Source organism: Pelodiscus sinensis, chromosome 2 (assembly GCF_052426305.1).
Source record: "Pelodiscus sinensis isolate ZL-2025 chromosome 2, ASM5242630v1, whole genome shotgun sequence".
In the NCBI taxonomy this organism is placed as follows: Eukaryota; Metazoa; Chordata; order Testudines; family Trionychidae; genus Pelodiscus; species Pelodiscus sinensis.
In genome coordinates, this window is record NC_143053.1 from 148,735,965 (window position 1) to 148,752,962 (window position 16,998).

The 16,998-nt window shown below is 43.1% G+C and overlaps 1 protein-coding gene across 4 annotated transcripts in view; it reads left to right on the forward strand.

Annotated features, from left to right (window-relative positions):
* Positions 1–16,998, forward strand: part of LOC102462793 (TGF-beta receptor type-1) — a 232,374-nt gene that overhangs the window by 119,265 nt on the left and 96,111 nt on the right. For 3 of the 4 annotated variants that reach the window (XM_089776469.1, XM_025179693.3, XM_075921582.2), the window contains exons 2-3: positions 5,738–5,796; positions 15,626–15,700. In XM_089776469.1, the coding sequence (XP_089632595.1) occupies positions 5,738–5,796; positions 15,626–15,700 (134 nt within the window). Of the gene's footprint in view, positions 1–5,737; positions 5,797–13,718; positions 13,767–15,625; positions 15,701–16,998 lie in introns of those variants that run through there. The other variant, XM_025179697.3, reaches the window with a different exon arrangement.

The window sequence follows — 16,998 nt, forward strand, 5'->3', positions numbered from 1 at the left end:
GCCTGGTCCCCTTCTCTTCCCTGGGATGCACCAGCCCGGGCCCTTTCTCCTCCACCACACCATGCCACGCCAGCCCAGGCCCTTTTCCCTCCCGCTCCCGGCCACACCCTCCTTGGCCCTTTCTCTTGCCCCCCACGTCCTTTTGGCCACGATCTAACCCTCCCTCTCTCCCACTGCCTCACAGGCCCCGTGCTCTCCCACCGGCCGCTGGGGAAGGGAGGGAGAGGGCCACTCTGAAGCCTTGCAGAGCACTGGGGAAAGGGAATGGAGAGGGAGGAGGTAGGCAGGATGCACAGTAATGTGATGATGTCACTCTGTCGTCCCACAGTAAAAGTTTTGTTATATATAGAGAAAGAGATGTTCTGTTTTTGTCTCAGTTGCAGAAAAATCCAGTATGTAACTAAAAATAAATCTAGCAATAACTGTTGAACTGTACTTTTTTGAGAATGGGGAAAGCTTGGGGAAGATGCATTTTTGCCATTTAAAAAAAATTAGCTATCTTTATGGAACATCTATAGTGCCTCAGTGAGAACAGATATAAACATGCATTTGACTAGTTAGTATATCATCTGTGGATTACATGTGCATTTTTTTGTCTATTGAAAAATCATTTAGACCAGATCAAGCGTTTTAATGCATGTGTATTTGGTATGCAATGTTGGGTTGTGTTTTTCTTTGTAAACAAATAGAATCTTGCATAATTATGTTGGCACTGCATACAGATGCATGTGTAGTTGAGTGGAAATTTCCATTCATTGAATTATATCACTTAATATTTTGTTGACATTGCAGCATTTTAGGGACCTCTGATCGTGCGTGCGTGTGTGTGTGTGTGATGGCATTAGGCAGAGCTCTGAAGGAATGCTGTTTTATTCTTTATAATTTATTAGTATGTATGGGAGTTCTACTCATTGAACAATGAGAATGAAAACAAATACAAGTTGTACCTCTCTAGTCTGGCACCCTTGGGATCTGACCGGTACCAAACCAGAGAACTTGCTGAACCATGGGAGGTCAATATTTCATAGCAACATTTAGGGTTGCCAGGAGTCCAGTATTGACCCGGACAGTCCGGTATTTTCGCCTCCTGTCCAGTAAAAAAAAATTCAGAAAATACCGGACACCTAAAATGTCCAGTATTTTCTGTTTTTTTCCCCCCTACCAGGAGGCGAAAATATTGGTCATCTGGCAACCCTACGATACACTCAGCAACCGGGCCCTGCTCCTGGCCCCCTGAACACATCCTCAGCCCCCGCTTATCTGGTTCTGCAGGTGCTTGTCTTGTGGCTAAAACAGAAACAAAATGGCCGCAGGCAAAAAAGCTTCTTAAAGGGGCCATGCTGATTTTTTTATTCTTAAATTAAAAACTTTTTTTTTTTTTTTTTTTTTTTTTTGCTTAATAACTGCAGTTGGGGTCCTTTTATTTTTCTTCTCAGCAACTTTGGTCTCCCCTTTTTTTTCTCAACAGTTTTTTTTTAGTGTTTATTTTGGGGGGAAGTGGGGTGTTCGGTATTTTTGGGTAAAACATCTGGCAACCTTAGCAACGTTACCAGTATTTGCACTGTTTATCAAGGACTAGTGGCTGTAAACAAACTTTATGGGACCATGGAAACTTGTCACACCCATGATAAATAGACAGCCGGCTAACTAAAATCATGCAGAGCACAGATGTTGCCAGACCAGAGAGTACTGGCTAGAGAGATTCAATCTGTTTTTAAATAGCTGTTCCATTAATTGCACTGCCCAAACTGTACTCTGCTTAAAGGTAGAAATTATGCGTAAATAAGAGGACAGTAAAGTGGCAGTTAAAATTGCAAGTTTAATTTTAGCATTTCCTCACTTTTGAAGTGCTTCAGTTTGTAACCTCTGTGTTGCTTTCACACACACTTTCATGCACACTCTTACCCATTTGTGTGTATGTATATATTAGCAGACGTACCCAGTGTTGCTCAGGTCTTTAACTGGAGTAACTTGTTTTTTTAAATAGATGAAAAATATACATGCTTTATTTCAATGATTGTAGGTTTTTTTAAATGTAGGAAAATGAAGGCTGGAGCGAGTGACAGTGCCATCTATTTTTTTCCACGATTTTGTTCACAAACTATCATCAGACTCAGTCAGTTCTTGATGTAGTGTTGAAAACAGTCCGTTACTGAGTTCCATTGCATGTCTTGTAGAATAGTTAGCTTGATTCCTCCCACTTTTTTTCAGAGCAGCTGCTGCATAGTAGTTAGGGAAGTATTTTGCAGTTTCAACATTAGACTTTATTTCTGGAATACTGAAGTCTTTGGATAGGAGGTGCATCAAATGAGCACTGTGACTATATGTTATTAGCTTGGGGTACTCTTAACTCTCTCCTAAATTTCTTCTCATCTTGTTTCATTTGCATCATTGTCTGTGACCATGCGTAAGACATTTGAGTTTTTTTCACAATTTGTTATACCTTTTACTGCTACTTGTAAGTATTCTGCAGAGTGTGCATTTCCTGATGTATCAATTGTTTCTGTAAGTAAGACATACCGTTCTCCTATTGTCACACAATAACATACAACAGGATCATTGTGGACATTGCTCCACTCATTAAGATTCAGGTTAGCAATTATATCCTCTTCACTTTGCACACTGCTTAATTTGTCTTTCATACACTTTATTCAGAAATTTGCCCATGACATCTGCTCTGTTGGGTGGATTGTATCTTGGTCTTAATGACTGAACCATGTTAATAAAGTGTGGGTTCTCAAACATGCGGAAAGGAGAGTTTGTTGAAGATGGATTCTCATAAACAAAAAAAAGTCAGTGCAGTTATTTAATTATTATTACCATACTGCTCATTAAGTATTACACATTGCATTCACTGATACTCAGTACATCTTTAAAGGTGAAATTGTAAAAGGAAAATCTGCCTATTTTTTTTAATCAAAACTGATAGCACCATAGAGTAACAACTATATTTTTGGTCAAACATGAAAATTTAAGAATAGTCCAAAAGGAAGACAGGCAGTTTCTTATGAAAGATGTATGAAATAGAAAAGTTTACTAACCTCAACATCCTGCATGTTCGGTCATGTTTCTCTCATAATCTTCAACATATCTTGATGTTGTTTCATTTGGGCTACCAGGCCTTGGATTTCTTTGTCCCACTGTTAGCATTTTGCATGCATGCCTCTCTTACCCACAGGTAGGGGAACTTCATTAAAATGTTCCCAAACTGGGGTTCTTCTATGGCCTGCTGCCATTATAGGTTTTCCCTTCTAGTGAGACACTGGTATGGTAGATCTCAAATCAATGAAGGCTACACGTCAAGACTTCTGGAATATGCTGCTCAAACAGTTTTACTTTTATTTCTACTGCTTTTCCCTCCCTTCTCAAGTTTATCTCTTGACTTCTTGTCCTGATCTATTCCACCCCTAACAATCTTCTATTCAGAAGCTTCAGGGGGTACCCAAGTTAGTCTGTACAGGATAAACTTAAACAACAAATGGCCTGGTAGCACTTTATAGACTAACAAAACATGTAGATGGTATCGTGAGCTTTCGTGGACTGTGCATCTACATGTTTTGTTAGTCTGTAAAGTGCTACCAGACCATTTGTTGTTTGTCGTGTGGTTCACCTTTTGGATACGAGAAGAGCCAGTAAAAACACCTCAGATAAACTCTTGCTAACTTTATTATGCACAGAATAGTAAAGGAAAGCAATGCAAGGTTACAGAGGTCTATTTCAATACACAGGATAGTTAGCACAGACAATAATATAACACCTACACCTAGGACAATATCCAAGATACTTGATTTTAAGGATATAGATATACATGTACTTATTTCTATAAATCACCCACACTTCCCGCTAAGACCTTACAATTGTCAGATGATTATCAGATGATTGTCAGATGGGAGGTCGTGGCCTCGTTGTTTCCCTACGTGCAGAGGTGTCCACAATGTATCAGTTGGTAGGAACAGGCACAACTTCTAGTTGCGAGTAAGGTAGTGGGGACCCTTACCCAATCCCTCCCACCAATTACCTTTTCTACACCTACTTTTATAGCCATAGTGAGACTTGGTCATTATAGTACAATCTACCAATTAATTATGTACAGTGAGCCCTCGCTACTTCGCGGTTCGACCATCGCGGATTCACGACTTCGCGGACTTTTTTCTGTACATTAAAGGGTGGTTTGTTAACAGTACTACCGTATATTCCGGCTTTCAAAGCCTCGGGGGAAGCCGGCGGGGGGGCATCCCAGGCGCGCCTGGGCTGCTCCCCCGCCGGAGCCCCTCCGCGGCTTTCAAAGCCTCGGGGGAAGCCGGCGGGGGGGGCATCCCAGGCGCGCCTGGGCTGCTCCCCCGCCGGAGCCCCTCCGCGGCTTTCAAAGCCTCGGGGGAAGCCGGCGGGGGGGCATCCCAGGCGCGCCTGGGCTGCTCCCCCGCCGGAGCCCCTCCGCGGCTTTCAAAGCCTCGGGGGAAGCCGGCGGGGGGGCATCCCAGGCGCGCCTGGGCTGCTCCCCCGCCGGGAGCCCCTCCGCGGCTTTCAAAGCCTCGGGGGAAGCCGGCGGGGGGGCATCCCAGGCGCGCCTGGGCTGCTCCCCCGCCGGAGCCCCTCCGCGGCTTTCAAAGCCTACTTCGCGGATTTTCAGCTATCGCGGTCGGGTTTGGAACCTATCTACCGCGATAAACGAGGGTTCACTGTATTGTATATGCCCCTCTTTTGTACATATCCTGCTAATCAAACTACACTCTACTTAATTGATCAGTGATTTTTGCTCATTAGTATTTTTATGTACCAGTACGAGGTTACTCCCAATGTTCTTGGCACAGTTTCTCTATACCAACGCACTATTGGTTAACGCACTCCTGATTTTCAAAGGTCAACCTTCTGCCTGGCCCACATACACTAGTTTTGAATAAGGCCTGGTTTGCTTTGTTAGAAGCCTCGCTTTGGTCAATGCAGACATCGTTAGTTCGGTCAGTGCAGGGCCGGACACCACAGACATTATTATTCTGGTCAAGACGGGATTGTCCAGGCTCCCCTACATTGTTGTTTAAGTTTAATCTTCTATTCGTTCAACTTTTTGAAACTTTGCACTTTTAGAGAGAAGGGATTGACTGTGTGTACACAAATTAGCAGAGGGACAATAGGCTTGAGATCTGTCATTTCTCATCTCCATATACAGCCGGTCCCTGAGTTACAAACGTGTCGACTTACGACCGTTTGTACTTATGACCAACTTCCTATTAAGCCCATTACAGCCGGTCCCTGAGTTAAGAACGCGCGATCCGCGCTTATGAACAGTGCGGCTGCATTTAAAAACATGTATTCCGACTTATGAACAAATCGAGTTATGACCAGGAGTTCGGAACATAACCCGTTTGTAAGCCGGAGACTACCTGAATTATTTATTTATTAGAATATTTTTGCTGTTAACAAGTATGTTATCTTTGGAGATATAAATTCACAGTTTGGGCTAGGGGGTCGCTGGCTGGCGATCTCCCCTCGTCTCACAAATTCTCTCATTCAGGACCGGTTAGGTCCCAACAATGTTGGGCCAGGGAGGTCCAACCTGTTTATAGCATCACTTGGTTTCTGATTTTTAATGTTTTTTAATGTTAAAGAACATGAATGAACTTCAGACTTATCAAGAATGAACTTCAGACTTATCAAGAATAACTAAATGTTAGTTACATTCACTATGCATATTTAAATTATTTTATTGATACTAAAGAAATTTTCATTTTCCCTGTAGGTATGTCTTGCTGTTATCATGCAAAGGATAATTTAATGTGCCGTGATGTTTGTGAACAGGTAAGCTTATTTTAAAGTTGAGCAGTAGCAAGAAACTTGGTTCACTTCTGAATTCATATCTTCAAGATTTTAAGTTACTTGAAAAGTGGATCTGAAATTGATAAGTGTTTCAGTTCTATAGGAAACGTTTCTGGTACATGTAGACAAAATAGGGAAAGAAAATGTTAAAAATTACGTGGAAAAGTTAGATATCTTTAAGTCAATAAGGCCTGATGAAATGCATCTTAGAATACTAAATAAGGAGACATCTGAGTCATTAGCTTTTATCTTTAAAAAGTAATGGATGACAGGAGAGATTCCAGAAGACTGAAAAAGGGCTTTTTATAGATGGACATACAGTATCCATCCATAAAAAGAGAAATAAGGCCAACCCAGGGAATTATAGACTAACTTCTGTACCAGGAGAGCTAATGGAACAAATAATAACGGAACCCATTAGCAAACATTTGGAAGATAATATGCTAAATCTTGTCAAACCAACCTGATAGCTTTTTTTGACAGGGTAGCAAGCCTTGTGGATAGTGGACAAGAAGTAGATGTGGTATATCTAGACTTCAGTAAGGCATTTAATACATGGCCTTCTTATTAACAAACTATTGAATTCTACCTGGATGGCACTACGAAAAGGCAGGTACATAACTGGTTGGATAATCATTAACTACTTTCTGTGATCAGTGGTTCACAATCATGCTGGAAGGGCATAATCAGTAGAGTTCCTCAGAGATCAGTCCTGAGACTGATTCTGTTCAATATGTTCCTCAGTGATTTAGATAATGGCATTGATAATACTCTTTAAGTTTGTTTATGATACCAAGATGGGAGGAATTGCAAGTGCTTTGGAAGATAGGATGAAAATTCAGAATGATCTGGACGACAAACTGGAGAAATGGCCTGAGGTAAACAGGATGAAGTTTACTATAGACCAGTGTTTCCCATTTTTTTTTTGACCACGGAACCCTTTCAAACTCAGAAAAATTTCAAGGAACTCCCTAGCCAGGGATTAAGTTTGTCGAGCAAAAAAAAAAAAAAAAAAACACACCCAAACACACACAGACTGCCAGTACACCGCAATTGGTAGTAATAAGATGCTAAATACAGTCATGAGATCGCCATTCATTTAAATTCAACATACTGAATATAACACCATTCATTTATATTCAACAAAAATATATTAAATATGTACAAAAAATAAAACTATCAAATAATATTAATTATATTCATACTTTTCAATGCGAAGAGTGGTTTTTCTTCTTTTCTTGGCAAATTCTTTTTATATTTGGTTTAATAGTAGAAAGTTGGATTCGCATATCTGGCGCAGCATTTCAGTCGATTTCTGTATTTCGTTTTCATTGCTGCATAGTTCGAGAACCCAGTTTCGCACAAGTATGTACTGGCAAAGGGTAACAGCTGATGAATTGCGCGTCTTGATAAAGATGAATATTCTTGACTTTGACGTAAGTCACTCCAAAATGTAATCAGAGAAACTTCTTTAAATTTTTGTATTAATTGGCCATCTGAAGCGATTTCAATTAGGTTTTCATAATCTTGTGTAGAAAAACTGACTGGCTTTTTATTGTTGTCATTGATGTTTGGAAAATACTTAATGATGTTCGTGTATAAATCGCGGAGGTGATCTGCAATGTCGCTGCGAATATCTTCATCAAGTTTGTATCCATTTTCTTCAAGGAAATCATTCAGAGTTGGTAAACAATCCAAATCATTTCGTCCTACAGATGAGATCCAAAACTGTAGGTTCCATGACAATGACAAAATTTTGTCTTTTGCATTAAAAATATTTACATTCTTTCCTTGCAGCGACAGATTTACTTCATTTAGTTTTGTAAAGATGTCTGCAAGATACGCAACTCTAGATAACAAAAATTCTGTTAAACGATCAGACAGTTGGAATTTGTGATCCATCAGATTTGCAGAGAGCTCATGATGCAATTCAAATAATCTAACCAGCACTTTTCCTCGTGGTAGCCACCTGACTTCTGTATGTAGAAACAGGGCTGTGTGCTGACTACCCATATCTTCACACATAATTTTGAACAGTCTTGATTGTAATGGTCGAGTTTTTATATAATTAATAATCTGTACTGCTTTGTCCAACACATTTTTAAGAGAGGGAGAAATATTCTTAACTACCAGAGTGTGTCTGTGGAGAATGCAGTGACTGCTGGTGCAGTTTGGTGCTACATTATTTATTCGTGTTACAGCGCCAGCCACTGTTCCTACCATTGCTTTGGCACCATCACTGCACACATCAACACATTTTTCCCAGCTTATTTGATGTGTTTTCATAAAGTTATTGATACAATTGAATATATTCTCACCAGTTGTATTGGTTTGCAAAATTTCGCATAAAAGTAAGTCTTCTTCAATAGAACTATTAAAATCATAACGGACAAATACAAGCAGAACTGCAAGACCTGCAACGTCAGTGGACTCGTCTAATTGTAATGCATATGCATCACATAAATGCAGCCGAAAAATAAGCTCCTTCTCGATGTCAGCAGCAAGATCGTGAATATGACGTGTGACAGTATTGTTTGATAGTGGCACAGCCTCAACTTTTTTACTAGACTCGTGATCCAACATACACATCACAATATCTTTTGCACATGGTTTTATGAGTGATTCCCCAATAGTGTGTGCTTCTTCGGCGAGCGATATACGATAGCTTACTTTGTAAGATGCCTCTGTTGCATTTTCATTATCAGATTTGGCAATTTTTGACATGAAGAGTTTACTTTTTTCAAGCGTTTCAAGCTTTTGCTTAAAAAAACGAATGACTTTATCTTTGTATTCTGGATGATTTGTTTCAAAATGTCTTCGCAATTTAGCAGGTACTAAACAACTATTAGATAATATTTTGTTGCACACTACACGCTGGGCACCTGGAGCATCTTCATTTCCATTGCTTGTGAATCCAAATGCCAAATAGTCCTCACAATACCTGCGTTTCTTATTAGTCAGCTGAAATTTTTCATAATTAACTTGAGCTGCCTCAGTATTTTCCTTGCTGGTTTCAGTAAAAATATTGGCGTTTGAAGTACTCACTTTTCTCTTTAAAGTTCCTTCTTTTAACCAATGATCCATGGGGAATTTTGATATTAGATTGAATTCTTAAACTTAGTCACACACAGGAGCCACGTGTCCTCACAGTGTGTATGGGGATTTGTTCCGATCCTCACAGTGAGTAGGAGTTCCGGTGTTCCACTCGCTGATAGTACCCCCCCCTCCACACACATACACATGCTGCCTTTACCAAGGGACCTAGCGCAGCAGCAACACCTGCTTGTCTCGCTTCTGCCTGATCAACCCAAGATCCCTCTCTCGCTGCCGCTCTGCTTTTACCACCGGACCTAGCAGCAGCAACAGCTGCTTGTCCCGCTTCTGCCTGATCAACCCAAGATCCCTCTCCCGAATCCCCCGCTGCCACCCTTCATTTTTCCGGTGGTAAAAGCAGAGCAGCAGCGGGGGACGCGGGAGAGGAATCTTGGGTTGATCGGGCAGAAGCGGGACAAGCAGCTGTTGCTGCTGCTAGGTCCGGTGGTAAAAGCAGAGTGGCAGCGGGGGACACGGGAGATGTCTGAAAGGGGAGCGGGGAAGGAGCCAGTGTCTTTGCGCACCGGGCTCCTCTGTCTCTTTAAGGGCGGGGGGAGGGGAGCGTTTGGGTTCTCGCAGAACCCTTACGTTCGCTTCGCGGAACCCCAGGGTTCCGCGGAGCACCATTTGGGAAACACTGCTATAGACAGATAGAAAGTACTCCACTTAGGAAGAAACAATCCACCACACACGTACAAAATGGGAAATGACTGACTAGGAAGGATTACTGTGGAAAAGGATCTAAGGGTCCTATTAGACCACAAGCTAAAAACTAGTCAACAGTGTAACACTATTGCAAAAAACGTAAACATAATTTTGGGATGCTTTAGTGGGCATATTGTAAGCAAGACACGAGAAGTAATTATTCCACTCTACTCTGCACTGATTAGTCCTCAACTGGAGTATTGTGTCCAGTTCCAGGCATTATGTTTCAGGAAAGATGTGGAGAAATTGGAGAAGGTCCAGAAATGAGCAATAAAAATAAAAAGTCTAGAAAATGTGACCTATGTGGGAAGATTGAAAGAAATGGATTTGTTTAGTCTCGAAAAGAGAAGACTGAGAGGGGACATGATAATTTAAAGTATCTAAAATGTTACAAAGACGAGAGTGAAAAATTATTCTCCTTAGCCTCTGAGGATAGGATAAGAAGCAATAGATTTAAATTGCACCAAAGAAGGTTTAGGTTGGACATTAAGAAAAATTTCTTAACTATCAGGATGATTAACAACTGGAATAAATTCCCTAAGGAGGTTGTGGAATCTCCATCACTGGAAATTTTTAAGAGCAGTTTAGACACATACCTTTCAGGAGTGAGCAAGACAGCATCAACGGGCTAGGTCCAGCCCACCAAGCCCACAGCCACGTGAAGTCTCCTCCCCCCACTAGGGGCGCACAGCACCAGAGGAATCTGCCAGTTGTTCAAACCAGCTGGTGATTCCTTCTAGGCACTGTACGCCACTGGCAGGGGGAGGAGACTTGACATGCTCCCATTTCCCCAGACCCTGATTGACCTAGGGGTGGGGGAAGCATGCAAAGTCTCCTCCCACTGCCAGGTATGTGCAGTGCTTAGAGGAAACCGCCAGCTGTTCAAAACAGCTGGTGGTTCTCTCTAGGCGCCACATGCCCTTTGCAGGGTGGGGGCAGGAGGGCAAAGACTTCATGTGCTCCCCCACCACCTCGGTCAATCAGGATCTGTGGGCAGGGGAGCACGGGAAATCTCCTGGCCCATCCCTTCTGCCTGCGACCACTAAAAAAATTTGTGAAGTGGTCCCCCTTCACAAATTATTGCCCTCCCCTGGTCTAGATGATGCTTGGTCCTGCCATAAGTGCAGGGGACTGGTCCTGATAACCTCTAAAGGTCCCTTCCAGTTCTATGATTATAAGTGGTTCTCAACCTGTTTATCATTATGGGCTGCATATGCAGAATGTTTTCAGGGCTTCAGGTGGAGAGTCACAGACCCCCAGCCTGCACCCCCCTCTCCCCAAAACTCCTATACCCAGTGCCCTCTAGCCAGAGATGGCTTCACAGAGTGGGGACGGGAGGCAGAGCAGGCAACAGGAACCCCAATCCTGGATCGCACAGTGTAAGGTGGGTGGCAGAAACCCCAACCGCAGTGTGATCCTGGACCCTGAGCTTGTCGTGTCTGGTGGCAGCCAGGACCCCAGCCCTGCCTGGCTAGGCAGAAGCTGGCACTCTGGAACCCATGGGATCCAGACGTGTCCCAAAATCCACCCCACCGCATGGGAACTTGGGGGCAGGCAGTGGCCAGAATCTCTCAGCCTTACCCTGCCAGGCTGAGTGCAGCAGCCAGCAGTCCAATGCTGCTGCACAGGGCTGAGGATCAGCTGGCAGCCAGGACCCACCACGAGGCAAGGCAGCCAGTACCTGGCCTTGGGGCATTTTGCACATAGCTGAGCTGGGCCACAGATGTGTGCCAAATGGGCTGCAGTCCAAGAACCTCTGATGTAGACACTAAATGTCACAAAATACCTTGATATAGTCTATGTAATAGTTCTGTTGTTTTAATGAAAAGATTTTAACTTTTAAAGCCATATTCTTCCCTTTGCTATATGCATAAACTCACATTGAAGTCAGTGGGACGTGCATATGCATATTTAAGGTCAGAATATGACCAAGAAGCATTACACTTTCAGAGGTGGTTCACACCAATTTCTTAGTTTATCTTCAGCTCCTTCTGACATTTGGTGCATCTGCCTCTGAAAATACTGTAGAGATTAAGTCCATTGAAGTGGGTTTGAAAAACTTTTACTTGCACCCAGTTTCCGAATCTCTGATAGCAGCGGCAGTGCATGAAAGGTCCAGATAAAAGAAACCTCTAAAAGTTACATCAAAACCAAGGATATTAAAATACTAGATTTGTTTTTCAGGAAAAATTACTTGTCAAGACTACAGATTAGTAGAGCTTGGCATGGATACAAGATTATGAATCTGTGTCTGTATCCACACAAATGATATACAGGCAGTCCCCGAGTTACGTGGATCCGACTTATGTCGGATCCGCACTTATGAACGGGGCCCTCTCCCTGGTCTCCAGCAGACCAGGGAGAGGAAGCAAAGCGGCTGAACACGCGGGCAGCGGGCAGCCCAGACGCGTCTGGGTTGTCCGCTGCCCGCGTGCTCCGGGGCTTTGCTCTGCTTTGCTCCCCGTCCCCCTGGTCTGCAGACAAGGAGGACGGGGAGCAAAGCCCCGGAGCATGCGGGCAGTGGACAGCCCAGACACGTCTGGGCTGCCCGCGTGTTCCGCCGCTTTGCTCCCCGTCCCCCTGGGACCAGGGGGACGGGGAGCAAAGCAGAGCAAAGCCACCGAGCCCGAGGGCAGCAGGACAGCCACGGCGCGTCTGGGCTGTCCCGCTGCCCCCGTGCTCTGCGGCTTTGCTCCGGGCACCTGTGGTACAGCAGCTGGGGTGCTGCCGGTTGGTCCCGTAGCGCCGCTCTGGGCGCTACGAGACCAACCCGGCAGCACCCCAGCTGCTCTGCCCCAGGCGTCCTGATTCAGCCACTGCTGGTCAGTTTCAGCAGCGGCTGAATCAGGACGCCTGGGGCAGAGCAGCTTGGGTGCTGCTGGGTTGGTCCAGCGGCGGCGCTACTGGACCAACCCAGCAGCACCCCAGCTGCTCTGCCCCAGGCGTCCCCAAGTCAGCCGCTGCTGAAACTGACCAGTGGCTGACTACAGGAAGCCCCTTCCTGGGGCTTCCTGGAATCAGCTGCTGATCAGTTTCAGCAGCGGCTGACTTAGGGATGCCTGGGGTTCTTAAGTTGAATCTGTAGGTAAGTCAGAACTGGCGTCCAGATTCAGCCACTGTTGAAACTGATCAGTTTCAGCAGCGGCTGAATCTGGACGCCAGTTCCGACTTACATACAGATTCAGCTTAAGAACAAACCTATAGTCCCTATCTTGTACGTAACCCGGGGACTGCCTGTAACTAATATAATGCCAATATCTGAAAATTTGCAGGATTCTAGATATGAAAAATTTGTATTTACATCCATATCCTTTAAAATGATCTGTGGATGCAGATTCACATGGATATAAAATGGATATCCATGGATTTTCAGGACTCTACAAGGTAAGCACTGCAAATTACCAGGCAATTCTGTCAAAATATGATCACCTTAATTGGAACAAGGGATCACAATTTGATAAACTCCCTCAAGAACATTGGGAGGAACTGAAGTCTGTTGTAGCTGAGGAGTGAGTGAGTGAGTGAGTGAGTGAGTGAGTGAGTGAGTGAGTGTGTGTGTGTGTGTGTGTGTGTGTGTGTGTCAATACAGCATGATCAGTGGCCACCTCCATTGATGCCCTTGTGCTTCATGGTCACAATCTTCAAGAATATCAGAGGAAGTCAAGACAACAATTGTAGACTTCCCATTTGAGCTGTAGTACACACAAATGGATGTACTTCACCCTCTGAAAGATTGGAGAGACACTCTCCATCCCACAAAAGTCTACCTGATAGCCCATAGGACAGTGTTTCTCAAAGTGGTCCATGAAGCCATGTTGAGAAACCTGCTAACTGGCCGCTCTGGTGTGTTTATTTTCTGGCTCAGTGGCCACAGAGCCTCATGGCTCCCCTTGGCTGCAAACAGTGAACCAAAGCCAAAGGGAGTCACGGGAAGCAGTGTGGGCCACCTTGAGAAACACTGCCATAGGAGAAAGAAGTCAGGTCACCTAGCTAGTCTAGGTTAAGATCCTACAGCTATTACTATAACCCAGAAACATAATTGGAGCTTCTGAGGAAGAACCACAGTTACTGAAGGATAAATAACCGTTCTTTTTTTTTCAAAAGATTATACACATGTACTCTGGTGACAGTCAAGCAATGAACTGAATCAGGGGGTAGGTGATAGGAGTCTTATTTAAATTATTATTGTTGAATAGCCTATGCCAAAGCAGGTATCGTATCTTGAAGCCTAAGCGAAGAAACAGTCTGGGGAACAGTGTGTGTTGATCCCAACTTATCTGCCCTGCAGATCTCTGAAATTAATATGCTTCTGAGAGAAGTTGTATGAGACTAGATGGAGTGAGCTCTAAGCCACATGGGTGGATCTCATCTAGCCAGTTCCCAGCATGATGTAACAATTAAATAGTATTTGGGTAGATATTGCCTGACCTTTCACTCATTACAAATTCAACAAACAGACTTAGGAAGCTCCCAAAGGGTCTTGTTCTCGCAAGGTAATATGGAAAAGCCCCTATCATATGAAGGACATGCAGTATGGGTTCCTCAGGTTGGAGTGGGGTTTCCACAAAAAATATTTGAATGAAAATTTGAGAATGAGGTTTAAGGGTCTCTTTTGTCTTTAAGGGCACCAGATAAGGTGGACTAGTTATGAGAGCCTGAACCTCTCCTAGCCTTCAAACTGATTTTATAGCTACCGAAAAAGCCATTTTCATAGATAGTGTAAAGGAAGAAATTGCTGGGAGCTCAAGTGGATGTCCCATTTACCATGTTATGGTAATATATAGCTTCTGAGGGAAGGGGGCTCCTAGACTGGGGAAAATTTGGCTACTGTAGAGTGGGAAAATGACCCTGGATATAAGGATGATGAGCTGATGTTGCTGCTAAATGTACCTATGCTCTGAATATTTTATGGATAGCAAATAGATGCCGAATTCCTACGATTGGGAAGGGAATGAAGCTGAATGTGGTGCTCCACTTTAATAATCTCCAGGACTGTGTGGCCTCAAATAATTTCTTTCTAGGCCTTCCAAAAATGAAAAGGTAGTTGCCAAAAGGGACAGCTGGGGAGGGACGGGGAGGTGGGACTTGTGTCTGAAAAACCACAGTTACTATAAGATAAGAAACTCTTTTGAAGAAGAGATCATTTGCCTTGATTCCAAATCACCTTGCTACTATCATGGTTGGGAGAAATGGGAGTAACTTTTTAGGGACACTTTTCTCTCCCCCACAAAGTGAAACTGTCATAAATATTCATTGGGCATCTGTTACATGTCCATTTTCTGCTCAATATCTTGCGGAGGTCTTTACTTTTCAGTCATTGAAGAACTGAAATGGATTTTTCTAATGGGCACTGAGGCAACTCACGGTTGGTTTCAGAATGAGACTGGCTTGCCTGTAACTCAGATGCCCAAAATATCTATCGTTGAAAGCTACATGAATTTCAACCTCTCTTTACCAGTATGAGTATTAACCCAGTCAAAGGCTACATTTTCAAAACTGAAACTGCTGTAAAGTAATTCCTTGCTTTCGGTCATAGTAGCAGAAGCATGTTTATACAATTTACCTTGTTGTGAGGAAGTGTAAAATTAGGTCCTAAAAGACTTGTTTCTTTCCAAGTCCCCAAAGATCTCCATAATATAACTTTTGCTTCAGTCTAATTTGTGCTTTTTACTATTAGTCTCAAGCTATTGAAGAGACCAAGAGCTCCTGAATAGGAGAACATATATTTCATTTTTAGAATCAAATATATTCATCTCCCTCTCCAAATGTTGCTTATCCGAAAGCTTGTCCAGTTAACTCAAATTACAAATGAGATTTCTTTATAGATGAATGTGTTGCTTACATTGTGCACAAATTTACTTCTAGTGAAAGTTAACCCCAAAATACTAATTAATTAAAAGCAAATTGTGAATTTAGGAAAGCAAAATTTAAGAAGTCAAATGAGCTTGAATGAAAACGTATACCTTTTTTCTTCTTCTGATATTTATGCTATCTTTTGATCTTTTTGTCACAGATTTTGTCCTCTAAAAGTGATTCCCGTCTGAAACATTTGCTGCAACGGGCACCAGAATATTGCCCAGAATCAATGGTATGCCTTGACTTTTTTTGCTAACATAGCTAAATAAGTATTTTTAAAAATGAAAGCTGAGATTCTCATTTAATCACGACTCTGGAAGTTAGATCTTTAAGAAAACAACAAATATTGCAAGTCTTATCATGCCATGGTGGGGCTGGGTGGAGGGCCAAGCAGCAGGCATTGAGATAAAATAGTTTACTGTTTTAACATCCTTAAACTAAATGAACTACCTAGTTAATTACTGGAAAATTATGGAGTGGCTTGTATGTTACTGCTTGTTCAGTTACATATCTGCAGAAATAATAAAATTCAGATTAATTAATTAATCCAAAAGCTTTCTGCCTTGAAAAACAACAACAATTTTGCTTGAGTATTCTAATTTTCTTACTTTACTGATCAGTTTTTATTATTTTATGTAGTGTCAACAATGTGTTTAGGCTCTTAATAGACTAGTAAAACCCAAGTCTTTTCCCCAAAACTCTGCTGTTGAATTGAATAAGGCCTAGTTATTCTTTAGTTTAGACGTTCAATGTTTTATTGTTGTGGCTCAACCATTAAATCTTTCAGCTCAGTGGTGGTCCACAGACTGATGTTTGAAAACTAATGGTGTAAGTAAAACACGGGATATGGCAAAAAAAAAGAAACCAAACAAAAAAACAGATTGCAAGGTGGTGATAGCAATTGTGTTGATACTTAGCTTTTTATTTTAAATTTTATTGAGTTACATAGTTAATGTTTCTCAGCATGGGCAAGTAGGGTTTACTGATGTCATGGGAGAAAATGTTTTCAAGGGTGCTAGAAAGTCAGGGATAGGGAGTTTCCATGTGTACGTACAACTGAATAGAAAAAGGGATACTCTAGCAATTTTCAGGGCCAAGTGTGGGGAGGGAGTACTGGAATATACATTCTAAAATAGTAATACAGGTTGAACCTCACTGGTTTGGCACCCTCAAGACCGGAGTGGTCCCAAACAAGGGAATTTGCCAGACCCAGGGAGATCAGGTGTCCAGGCTCACCCGGGGCTCCCTTCTTGGCTGCTGCCTTAGCTGCTGCCCTGGAGGCCTGATCTCCTCCAGCCCACCTGCCAGGCTCTGCTCCCCCTAGCCTGCTCACAGGGCTCTGCTGCCTGCCTTCAGCCCCACATGGAGTGGCAGTTGTTTCCAGGGTTCCCTCGCCCTGGGGGTGGGGGCTGCTGATCCTGGGGTTCTCTTTGTGCAGTGGGAGTGGCAGCTGCTCCCGGAGTTCCCTGTGTGTGGTGGTGGTGGCAGCTGCTCCCAGGATTTCCTGGCTTTGGTTCCATGTGCAGCAGC